Genomic DNA, 13,370 nt, shown 5'->3' on the forward strand with positions numbered 1-13,370 from the left:
CTGCCTCTCCGTTACGAAATAACCTCCTGTTCGATTTCCAAAAAATGCTTTCACCGCTATTCCCGGTCTCGCGTCTCATATCAATTTACCCGTGAGCCAACTACGTTCATAAACACAAAAAATGGACTACTAAGCTACCAACCCGCAATGTCTAGACGCCATCTTGCAGTGGAGGTTCCTATTTTTAACTCTAGTACCTCGAACTAAGATGCATGATCAAAACCTGTTATAAACCTAGATGTATATAATCAAATAGATGGACTCACTATACGGTTTATATCTCATTTCAATACACCCGCCAGCCAACTAAATACATTAACACAAACGATGGACTGTTTAGCTACAAACCAATAATAATTAAACGCCATCTTTCAATTGGGATTTATATTCTTAACTCTATTGACTCGAACTCAGTTACATAATCGAAGCCTGTTGAAAACCTAAATGTTCTTATTTAAAGAGATGTATTCACTCTATGTTTTGTGTAGTGTGGTGCTTCAAGTTTTATGCAACCATGTTTGTCATGAATTATGACAGTGTAGCAATATATACATTCACCATTGTGTTACATTTAACAAAACCATATTCAACAAATACTTGTCACAATAATTGTCACATAACTAATGTTATATTCACAACTGTAAGTGTACATCATCCTGTTTGATTCTGATACTGCCAAATTTTTCTGTATATATACAAAACCGTATTCGCCCATCTAAAACGTTATTGTCCTATACTGCCTGTGCTAATACTTATGTTGATGGACCCTGTCCCCCTACAAATTGAATTGGTGCTACATCAAAATTATTTTATGGTTTGGCTCGTACCTTTATATGGTGATATTCTGGGTAGATATGCGGTAATCTGTGAGGGAAATCATTTTCTGGATGTGGTTATCAAGTTTATTATATGCTCATAGGTAACAAGATAAGTTATATTTATCGTTGAGACCAGTAGGAACCATTGTTTGCAATTTTTTGATCCAGAATAATTCTCTTTGCAGCAATTTTTGACTGTTGTTAATCCCTGCCTTCATTTGTACTTGTTCTATAACAAGGAATCGTAATTGGGAAATTGTGTGAGCTGCGTCTTTCCAGTGTGGCGCTAAGGGCGATGTTAAGTTCAAGTTACGAATGCTGCTCTTGTGCTCTGTGATTTTTATTTTGCGTTCCGTCTTGCCCACGTAGAGCTTACCACACGGGCACTTAATTCCATACACTACATTTGCTGTGTTACAGTCGCTGTTATGTCTCAAGTCTATAGATCTTCCTGTGGTGGGGTGGGTCAATGCATTGCCCATCACTACATTATTACAATGCGTTCAGTTCATACATTTGCTCATTCCTTTGTAAGATGTTGTTGGTGGTTTATGCTTCAATCTTTCCCGCAAATTTTGCCCCCTGGTATATGCATGTACCGGTAAATCTCTGAATAGTCCCTTAAAATCTGGTTCGTTCATTAAGAGTTCCCATCTGGTGTTAATTATTCTTTTGATGCGTTTTGACTGGGTGGTGTATTTTGTTACAAAAAACATTTTTTCTTTGGTAATTCTTCTCTTGGGTTTCAATAAATCAGTTCTGTTCAATGCGACCACTCCAGCTATACTTTCATCAAGTTCCTTGCGAGGGTATCCTCTGGCTTCATATTTAGTGGCTTGTTGTTGAATGGTACTTGTTGCTACTTGATTGTCTGAACATATTCTTTTGATTCTTATAAATTGGGATTTTGGAAGATTTTTAATCAGACTTCTGGGGTGAAAACTGCTATATCCTAACGCATTGTTCTTATCCGTTGGCTTTGTGTATAGTTGTGTGGAGAAACCTGATTCATCTTTAGTGATTCTCACATCCAGAAAATCCATTGTTTTAGAATCTATCTTGTGTGTGAATTTGATCCTGGGGTTAATTGAATTCGTCATCAGGATTAACCTTTCTAGGTGCTCTTTGGTGCTATTCCAGATCAAAAAAATGTTGTCTATAAAACGACAGTACATTTTCACATATTTCCAATCTTCCGTTTTCATGATGTTTTCAGCTTCAAACTGGGCCATAAATATATTAGCATAGGCCGGCGCTCCCGCAAATCCCATGGATGTTCCTGTTAACTGGGCATAGTGTTGTTCTCCCCAGATGAAATAACTGTTGTGTAGACAGAACTTTAAAAGTTGTAACAAAAATACTTTGTGTGTAGACAGTTCTCCCATTTTCAAAAGAGCCCATTCGGTGGATTCAAGGCCTGCTTCATGTGGGATCGACGTATAAAGAGACACTACGTCTATAGTGCATAAAATCCATTCTGGCTGAAAGTCCTGTTGTACCCATGTTAGTTTATTAAGAAAGTCCGTAGTGTCACGTATATATGATCCCCAGTTTTGAACAAACTGCTGCAAAAAGTGATCAAGAAATCGGCCGAGGGGGTCAAACAATGACCCGCACCCCGACACGATTGGTCTGAAGGGTGGATTTGTTAGATGCTTGTGCACTTTGGGAATCATGTATAACTTTGGAGTTCTAGGATACTTAGTCGTCAAGTACGCTTTTACTTTTTGATCAATCCAATGATTGTTTTCTGCTGTTTGAAGTAGATCATCCAACATTTTCTGTAATTTGACAATGGGATCCGATGGTAACTGTAAATATGTGTCTTGATCCGAAACATGTTGATCAACCTTAAATTTATAGAATTGTGCATCCATTACCACTAGGGCTCCCCCCTTGTCTGCTGGTTGAATCATTATCTCCCTGTTGTTGGATAAGTTGTTCAAGGTGATCCTTTCTCTCTTTGTCAGATTATTATGCTTAGGTTTATTGTAATCCAGTTTTTGTAGGTCCTTCTTGACCATTACCTCAAAAGTGTCTTGCATTTTATGTGAGATGGGAGGTTGAAACACACTTTTTGGTTTAAATTTTTCAAGTTGGCCATCTGAAGTTGTACTTGTAGGCTCAAGTGGTTCCACTATGTTGGTAAAGTAGTGTCGTAACCGAAGTGTTCTCATGAACCGAAGAAGGCTCCCTCGGTCTCCATTTCATTAGTTTGTGTTGTAGGTACATATGTGAGACCTTTGTCAAGCACTGCTAGTTGTTGGTTCGTGAGTTTAATGGAAGATATGTTAATAATCAAATCACTTTCCTTCCGCTCCGCAAGGCTTTTCCTACCTCTTCCTCTCCTTGTTTTGCATTTTCCGTTGTTGTTATTGACGACTGCGTGGGCGGTCGATCTTGATCTTGTACCAGCGAAAAAAAAGGCGCACTTCCTCTGCTTGTGGATTGCTCTGTTATTTCTAGTGTGACAGATGATCCTTCTGTGGAGACACGAACCGGTCCTCGTCGTATTGATGTTTCTTTATCCGTGACTATGCTCTCCTCAGATGAATGTGTTGTTAATGTCGTTTTTTTAGGAACAAATTGTCGTCGGGCATAAATATCAGCCCAAGTATAAACTTCATTTAGCTTGTAATCTATGGTGTCCCGTTTATACTTGCGCAATTTTCCCTCTTGTAATTCCTTTTCATATTTGTCCAGTTTCTGATTGATCCCTTCTAAATTGATCCTCCAAGTGTCTGCCTCCAGTCTCATTTCCAATTCGGTTTTTAAATTGAATATTTCATCCTCAAGCTCTTGAATTGTTTTAGCCAATTCTTCAATGATGAGCAAAAGGAGATCTAGTGAGCACTTGTTCAAGATGCTGTACCATTTATCCATGAACTTTGCGTTTAGATTAAAGCGAAATAACATTGGCTTGATCGCTAATCGTAGTCCCCTGGGTATCCTCTTAGCCTTGTGGTATTGAATCAACGTCGTCGCGTTAGGTAGTCTAATTGTTTCAGCTGTTGGCTGATTGAGCCCCCATGGGCATCCATGTTTCTAACTTCCTTAATTAAAGTATATATTTGATCTGCTTGTTCAGTAGTATATGCCATGGCTGTGGCCCTGTTTTCCGTTATACCAGTGATGTTGTCAAACTGCATCTTGATTTTAATCTTTGGTGCCTCCCTAAATGTGACAATAAGTTCTATGACGGTTAGTACTGGGTTAGGGAGCACTCCGTTCTGCTTTTTTCAAAAATTCTTTTCAAAATGGTGCTGCGGTTACTCTGGTTTATCAGTCCCTTGGATAAACTAGCTTGTTTATGTTGGGTATGCTGGCCCAACGAACCGTGCACTGTCCACTTGGTGCTATGCACCTGAATTTGATTCGTTTTTTCAATGAATAATAAACCTAAAATGTGTTTATGAACGTAGTTGGCTCACGGGTAAATTGATATGAGACGCGAGACCGGGAATAGCGGTGGAAGCATTTTTTGGAAATCGAACAGGAGGTTATTTCGTAACGGAGAGGCAGTTTTGGATATTAGGTAAGGTCGGAGGTCGAGCACGCGGCCAGTGGAATAGTTGCGAGTTAACTGGTCACAGCCAGCAATGATATTGATAGAGGTCTTTGTTTGTTTACTTTTTGCAGCGTACGCAGAACAGTCGGAATTTTAAGGTATGTGAGAGCGGAAAGCGCTAGTTGATAAGACAGAACTAGCAAGTTAATGATTCAGCAGTATTAACATTGGAAATGTGGTTTGTTATTGTATTTTGCAGAACGTTAAAGTGCTGGACACACAGGTACGATGGTCTATGTATAGGAATAGTTGGTAATACATAAAATTGCTCAGTAGCAATGAGAAGGACATTGAATACGTTTTCTATTTGTTTTCTATTTGTTACTTAGGGAGTGCTAGATCGTACAACATCTGTGGTAAGCCTCTTGGAAACTTTGTTTTCATTTATTGACCAATGGTATGAATTTATTGAGTGGAAAACGTTTGGCAGTAGGATTAAATAGACACATTTTTACATGCAGGTTTTGAACATTGAGTACAACGCATACAGGTATGAGAACACCCAAGGTACACATCAATACTAACCCATGGGCAACCTAACAGTAGTAATTACAAGGTTATTTTTGTTTATTATTTTTTACAGATTAGCCCCTGATGAAGGCACATTGGCAGTGCCGAAATGCATTGGGCACTTTGGCAAAGAATGTAAAATGTACAGCATTGTAAAAGCATAACATGAAATGAAATGTTATTGTTGTTTATGACTGTGAATGCTATATCAGTTATCGAAATATAAATATCAAGTGACAACACTTTTTTGAGAAAGGAGAAATGAAATAGTTTAAAATAAATACAAGTAACTGAATATTTTAGGTTTATTATTCATTGAAGAAACGAATCAAATTCAGGTGCATAGCACCAAGTGGACAGTGCACGGCCAGCATACCCAACATAAACAAGCTATCTTGTAAGGTTCGACACCAAATGATCTGTGTTCTTCCTTTAGATATGCAAGCAGTGCCCATGCAATCAAGGATATATTTTGCAGAAATGGTGTCAAAATAGACCTTACTAAAAAAGATGGTACACTTTCTGCCTAAAGCAGATGCCTGATTCCTGGTCATGGTACTGTGCAGAATTACACTGCAAGGGAAAGGAATAACTGTAATTGTGACAAGCACTGCTATTTACAAAGCTTTTAGATATTTACTTAGATGGTCTGAGGTAAATTGTTTCAAAATGGACGACATAAGTACATTCGTATGCAATCTTATTCTCTTTTTTGCCTTAGACTGAGCAAGTGGAGAGGAACTACATTAAAGAGAAGAAGGCTGCTGTGAAAGAGTTTGAAGATAAGAAAATTGAGCTGAAGGAAACTTTGATTACAGAGTTAGAAGAAAAGAAGAAGATGATTGAAAATGAGAAACTCACCATGGAGCTGACTGGAGGTAAAAACAGCAGTAATATTCCTACTTGAATTTAGTAATGACCTCATTGTGTATGCTTTGCCCCAGCCTTTCAATTAATTAGTATTGATAGAGGAGGACATCTTTTGGCTCTTTACTCTCTCATAGAATTAACATTGTCTTTCCAATTGGTTACATCCATTCCCAATTACTGCCCCTTTACTTTTCATATTTGTCCTGTGTGAGCATATTCATTAAAGCTCTATAACTCCTGAAGTGCTCTTTTGTATTTTTCTCAATGTACCTCATATAATCTGTGTTTGAAGAAAATTTTGTGATGACATGGGTCTGCCTAATCATTGGGTAACTCTAGATTCTTTCCTCCACTACGTTAATTCCTTCCTTCCAGATCTTGTAGTCATTCTTCCAGTCATGTGATTAACAATATCCAAGCTTATCCAACAGTAATCTCTGTGTTAGACCCTTTTATATCTCTTTAAACTGGCAGTGTGTATGAATGTGGATAATGGTTTATTCAATTAAAATTATTAGTGTCAGTCATTGGTCACTATTTTAGACTTGTGTAACTCTTTAATGTCTCAGTGATGCCATGATAGTACAACCTCTGTTGCTTAGTGTCAAGACAGATGAGCTGAAACGAAGGATAAATAATTCAGGATCTGTCCTTCAGTGTTCACCCCATATCTTCTGACCCTGCTTTGCTTTTTTGTATTTCTTCTGTATCTTCCTCCATACAGGGAATCACAATGACATTTTTCTCATATCTCTAATAGTAAATAGGTTTTCTTGGCGTCCCTTAAAATGTCTTCACTCCGTAAATTATATTCAGTTGAGTAGGATATAAAATGCTTAATAATTATGTTTTAAGGCCATTGTTATATACTTTTTGCCTCCGATTTCATAAGGGGGGTAGGCTTGCTGGGATCTGGAGTGGTTTCACTTCTTCTAGGCTTTGATGCAGCATGGTCTGACTTTGTGAGATGCCTGAGCCTACAGAGGTCTCATCTGACCTTAGAGAGATCGCTGGCTTAGTGTTTGGCAATTCTGACTGCTGAGAGAGAGAAGTGTGCTTCGCTGTGAAGAGCATAAGCAATTATAGTACCAGCTGACCTGCTGGACTGGTGGAGCTAGATGCCTGGCTTTGTGCCTATAGGCCCTGACTAAGGGTAAACCCCAGAGCCAGCAGTGTGTGTTTGATGTACCTGAGAGGAGGTAGCATGCTTACATAACTTCCTACCACCATTTTGGCACTTTAACAGTGGGAAGCTGGTGCTCAGGAGCTTGTGGTATGTATGTGCCAATAGGCTTGGGGGAAGCAACCTGCTCTGTAACTGGCAGGAGAGTATGACCCAGGAAGTGAAAAAGCAGAACTTTGGAGACCCGGTGAGTCACAATGGGTCCTAAAGAAGAGAAGAGGAAATGAAAGGGGAGACTACTTTGCTTCAATATGAAACTTTAGAACAGTTGTGATGGTTCCAGTTGCAGAGTATGAGGGCAGTAGTCTAAACCCCTGAGGACATGACTTCTTAATATTGGCATTCCTGGGTGATTTTATATGGAACAATGAAAAGCAATAAAAAAGTCCTCGCTATTAACATTGCACATCCATCCATGAACATGAGTATTTCAGAAATCTTCCAGGATCATTGTGTAGTGTAGTTCCTATTTTCCCTATAGGCCCTGCGCATTGGAATAATATAAACAGCAGTGTAGACGTAGGAGTGCGGTCTTCTAGGTCTCTACTGACTATGTTAGACTTAATTTAGGTTTGCGCCAGCTAGCTCAGAGGTCACTGGAAACTTTCTTGACTGAATAGGAAGTGATCAGCTTCCCTGGCTCAGACAAGGGATTCAGCTTCCGACAACCGCATAAACATGACAACTTTGCTCCTCAGAATAAGAGTCAATCTCTAGAGTCGTGTGAAACAATAGACAGCTATTTCACTCAGTCAGTTGTGCAGATTTTACTTTCACCAGGATGCAGAGAACAGAGAGACGGGCATTTTCCATAAAAGATATTACTTATTGAGCAGTCTTCCTTCTCATGCAAGAGAAATGAATTGCCACAATTGCAAAACTTGTTATTATGAAAAGTGCGTACAGTAAAAGGAGTATTACGAAATAATACTGTAAAAGCATTGATATATTTTTTTAGCCATAAGATAGTTAAAATGAATAAAATATATACATTCATATATACATTAGCTAACGACCTCAACTGGTGCTTCTAACTACGCCTACCCCGGTGTACCTGACCTAAGCCTAATACAAGGGAGGGAGTAAGTAAGTAGCAGTTTAAGTTAAGTTGGTTTTGCCAAGAGTTTGTTTCAAGAATTCTCTCTAAGGGTTTAGTCAGCACCCTACCTCTGGAATAGAATGCAGGAGGTCTGGTATCTCCTCTCAGGACACGATATCCCAGTTACCCGCAAGGGTAGGCTGGAAACGCCGGAGCTGGATTTTCTCGGCAGGAGAAAAGACAGCGTCTTTCTCAGCGCGTCAAGAAGGAGGAGGGGCAGCGTCCGTGGGCTTCTTGCATCTGCTGGGCTCTGCAAGGGACAGCTGTTCGGCTCCAGTATTCACCACCACCGTGTGCTTGCTTAAGGCAACGTTGGTATATTTATTCCTGAAAGGTGCCGAGTTTGACGTACGTTTTTGGACATAAGACGTCGATAAAGATGTTACTAAGAACTGGTCGTTCTTACAGTGCTCGCAGGAGTTCTATTATTAATCAAAACAAAGCAAGCGGGGCTTTCCCAGGTTGCTGGGGGTTTGAGATGTCGAAAGAACTCGGTGTGTTAACTAGGAATCTAAGGAAGTGGCTTCTGCTGTGTCATGGACTGTCATGAGCTGCAGAGACGAGTTACTGAAATATGGCTCTGATCGTTTATGCCATTATAGGGATATGTATTGATTATAGCCTTATAGGGGCATGAGGTCATAATATTGATCGGGGTCCTAGATAGAACACAAGAATTGAAACAGACCACCTGTTGGGGAGACTTTGACCACACAGCTTGATTTTGATAGTAAGGAAGAAAGAGTTTGAGTTGTGAAAGATTTCTGTACTGATCTGTATGGTATCATAGATTGAGTTTGTGGGAGACCCCTGTGAGAATTGTAAATATCTTTTTGCCGTCCTGATGAAGTCCACTGAGGGCTTCCTCATTTATGTCCTATTGGAGGGTGAGATCTCATGCATGGGAGCCCTATCACGGTTGGTAAGGCTGATAGGCTGCCTACAACAGGCCAGAGTGTGCCTTCTTAATCTAAAGGGGCAGTAGTGGCAGAACTAGGTTATCCTAGCAAAATGGAGTTGGTATTGCTTAGGAGGAATACACGTCTGAGCACAATCTTGATATTTCCGGATCATATTGAAGCCATTCAGGAAAGGAAGAATGATTTACAGTGTATTAACAAGCGTTGGCAAAAACAGTAGGTTTTGTTTTTATAAAGTGGGTGCTAAGTCATTGTTTTTGCCAATGTCTGTAAAGTGTTGTTAAAAAAAGTAGAAGAAACATCAATTCAAAATAATGGATAAAAAAGAAAACTCATATTTTGAGGTATTGCTAAACTGATCACTGAATTGATGCTTTCAATTTTGGTAAATGTCTTGGACGATTTTTTCATATTTCACCCATGAAATTGATCAAAAACTAAACAGCTTATTGCACGCGATACAGCTTAAAACGAACCAGCTTAAAATCTGGAACTATCTTTAGTTCAAGATATTTAATTGAACTTAACAGCAGCTTGAGAAAGTGTCAGAATATAAAGGAAACTGCTTGCTTTTTACTTTCTTCATGAACAGGCACTGGAAAACATATCCCAGCCATTTGATGATCTAAGCAGCTTACATAGAGCACCTACTTTACAGATATTCTATTAATGTTTATTTATATCTTATTTTGCTTAATGTGAATACAAATTTGTTTTGAAAAAATCATTTTTGGGCGTTTATTTCCCATTGGGACCTTTTCATATAAGTTTAGGTTCCCCACCTATTAAACCTGTTGCTTTGCTTTTATTGATCCGTTGGGAGTTACACTGATTGAAGGGGCATGGGAATGGGACAGAGAAGTAGCACATGGGGACAGAGTATGAAATAGATGCTCAAACAAAAGAAAGCAGTTGTTCCCTAATAAGAGATGTGAAGGATGCAATTCAAACCAATCAAAAAGAAAAAAGGCTGCGCTCTAAGAGAAGGACCAAAAAAAAGAAGAAAAGTCATCAAATAAGAAGCAAGCAAATTAGATTGACTAGAAAGCCAACAAATGATAAGTAGTGAGTTGACCCAAAGACCTCTCGGTTTTGATAGGTGCACAATAGGTCTTCAACAACAGACTGCTAAGAGCCGTCTGTATGCAAAACCTAAAAAGGAACTAGTCCAACTGAAAAAGCAAGCATCTTTATCGCACCCCATGAAGCGCAAGGCCTTGCACTTTGGTTGTCGATGACACATGGATTTTTCTATTATCACTGGAAGCAGCACTGCAGTAGGACTGCAGAGTCTACCCAAAATATACATTGGACTCTTGTTTGGTTAATTCATTAGTGTAATTCTCCAACCTTACCCAAGGTAGAGTCTTTTGTGCTGAATCTTCTGGACTGCTAACCAGGAGGCTTGACTCCAACTTTAGGCACATGACTTTAATTCTGTTTCTTTCCTGTCCGCCACACCCCACAACATTGGAGGGGGGTGGGATCTACACTTGATCGGAGAGCCCAAATTACAATCTTGATTATTAATCACAAGATGGCTATTTTATCCAGTTGGAGAATGTTATGTGATAGTAATGTGCTGTGCTATGCACTGAGTTTCCCTTACAAGATGTTTGATTCCAAAAAAGGAGAATATATTTCACATTTGAAAGAATATTTGATCTTTTTTCTTGGCTACCTCTGGTATTCTCTTAGCAAGCTTCAGAAGCCAGCTGTTATCGTCCCGGTCATTCTTATCTTCCGTTTTCTAGTCTATAAGCTTATACCGCCTATAAGTCAATGTAGGAATTGGATTTCATTACAGGTAGTCCTTGAGACATTTTTTGCCAGATTTCTTGGGATCAGAAATCAAATTGACTCTTATTGTCACATCACAAGTGTTCCGAATGTTTATTTCATTCCTTATAACCACAATCCATATTGAGTCTCTTCGCAGCACATTGCTTACTTTCGACGAATTCCATTCTTACCGTACTGTACTTTCTGTGATTATAGTTATGAATCTGGACTCTAGATTAAACCTGTTCGCTGAAATGTTAGAAGCCAGTCATGTATCACAGTGTGAAAGTCCTTGGATCTATGAGTCTCTAAGTTCATAGTTGACAATGTGCTTTTTGTAAGATTCACCAACTGATCTTCATACATTTGTTGTTACAAACAGGATATGCTGATGGTGCACACGCCCTCCTGCGACTCTTAAAACTGATTTTACTCTTACAGTAGCAATGGTAGTTTCTTCCGGTGCTTTAGTGGTTATCCTATAATTACGGTGCTCTTCTATTAGGGAATACTGACACTTCAATAAAAACTCTCTTTAGGCAGACAAACATAACTTCTTGCCACTCAAGCTGCCACAAAAAATATAATCTACAAAGTGGAGGACACAAAGCCCCATTCTCTCTACTGCTTATTAATTATTTTTAGGTTGAGCCTAGTGGCAGCGCGCATGCTTCTTGCTCTGCGAGGCATGCTGTAGTAGGGTATGCTGTGGAAGCTTCATCCACTCTCCGCCTATAGTTGTCAATAGCTTTTTGTCATCGTTTCGAAAATGGTGGCTTTTAAGTGATTATGAGGCTTGTTTTTTCCGCCTTGGTACCACCTTGTCTCCATTAGTTAACGCCCAAAAGGACTGGACCTTTTACTTGGCTTGTTACACAGTGGGCTTTATCTGGTGGGTGAGCACTATTTTGATCATGGACACTGATAGGGGCAATGGCGGCTGCAGCGCTATGCGCTCTAAATTGTATGCTATTTACTTTGAGCGCAGTGTCAGGTTCAGGGACACCACGCTCTACTTGTTTTTCTTTTTACTTTAAAACTGAGCTTGGCGCCGCTTCAAGGACTCCGAGCTCGGTTTCTTTATATATTTTTTTTCTTTAGACACTGAGCGCGGCACCCGCTTCAAGGACACCGTGCTCCGTATTAAAGTAAAAAAAAGAAAAAAGAAACCAGGTGTGGTGTCCTTGAAGCTGCGTCGCACTCAGTTTTAAACTTAACCATTTGCATTGCAATAGGTCTCAAATTTACTCGAGTTTAAGCTGTTGGCATTGTAAATGACAGTCCCTTTCATTAATGTTTTAAAAAACTAAAATAATAGGCATTGTCCTTTACAATGCCAATAGCTTAAACTCTCGTAAATGTGAGACCTATTGCATTGCAAATGCTTGTTTGTTTGTGATTAGGTTTGGGACTTATATATCTCTGACTTGACCTACTTCTAAGAGCACAGAGGCAGGAAAGGTTAAATGTTTGGAGAAGATGAAATGAAGGACAGATGAGGAATGTGTGAGGGAGAAAAGTCCATGTGATATAATATCACTGCTTTGAGCCGATGAACATATTAGTACTTGAGTGGATGTGGGTAAATGTATATAGGGTAAATAGTCAGATTTCAGGACAGATTGCTGCGTCTTAAAGTGCATTGAGTTAGATCAAAGCCCTTAACATCTAAGAAGGTACATTTGAAAGCTGAATCTGAAAATAGGCTGGTGTACCCTAGCCCTTATTTTTCAAAGTCAATCTCCTTTCCTGAAATCTCCAGCCTTGTCTACAGTACAACTCTGACTTTGAAGGCAAGCTTTAATTACACAATGGACCAGCTGCAAAATGTAGGAGACGCATGTGGAGCCAACACTATTGACTGTTCTCTGGATTATTGTGTCTTGATTAGTGTGACCAGGCATCCTGTATGTGCCAAGACACTCCTGGTTTTAGCAAATTTAACACGTGTCCCGGTTTTCAAAGATGGTCGACTGAAAACAAAAGGAAGCATGTTTTTATGTGTTTTAAGGCAGGACGAGTTAGCAGCTCTTATCTGAAAGCAATCTAATTAACACACACAATGCTGGTTTTAAAAGATGTATTTTATTTGGTCCTTTAGTGTCTTTTTATCTGCATTCATATGTTGATGAGTTGATGACTCTTTTTTAAGTCATTCTGCGCCTCCCGATTGATGTAGATTGTAGTCCTTCGATTTTTGTTAAATGTTCCTGTTTTTGTAAATCTAGTCACCCTAAACTCGATGCCAGTGTGTAACTGATCGTTTTGTGCAACTGTGTCTCTTTTGGCAATTATTATTATATTCCTCAGGGTTCTGCATCTTTGCTTTAAAAAGTTTTGTTTGTGGCTTACAAGGAAGGATGTGTCAAACTATATTCGCAAGTCTAAAACAGGTGTGTGTTTTTCTTAGCAGGGTTTTCAGGTTGGTGGAAACAGGTCAGCTGTCACACGATGCGCACAAAATGCAGGCCTCCCAAATCACATTGTGGTTTTTCTTTATTGTCTCACATTTTTTTATTTTCCTACTGTAACCATGGCCAGAAACTTGTAGTTTTGTGCTCATGAAAGTTATTCAACAGGAGCTTAAACGAAAATACTAAGACTTCTGTTGCTCTCCAGC

General features: G+C 39.3%; 1 protein-coding gene across 4 annotated transcripts in view; it reads left to right on the forward strand.

Moving 5' to 3' along the window:
* The window catches only part of SUDS3 (SIN3A corepressor complex component SDS3), a 181,776-nt gene that overhangs the window by 72,456 nt on the left and 95,950 nt on the right, over window positions 1-13,370 (forward strand). For all 4 annotated transcript variants that reach the window (XM_086943293.1, XM_086943294.1, XM_086943291.1 and 1 more), the window contains one exon: window positions 5,618-5,774. In XM_086943293.1, the coding sequence (XP_086799419.1) occupies window positions 5,618-5,774 (157 nt within the window). The remainder of the gene's footprint in view (window positions 1-5,617; window positions 5,775-13,370) is intronic.

Source organism: Lissotriton vulgaris, chromosome 11 (assembly GCF_964263255.1).
Source record: "Lissotriton vulgaris chromosome 11, aLisVul1.2, whole genome shotgun sequence".
Classification (NCBI taxonomy): Eukaryota; Metazoa; Chordata; class Amphibia; order Caudata; family Salamandridae; genus Lissotriton; species Lissotriton vulgaris.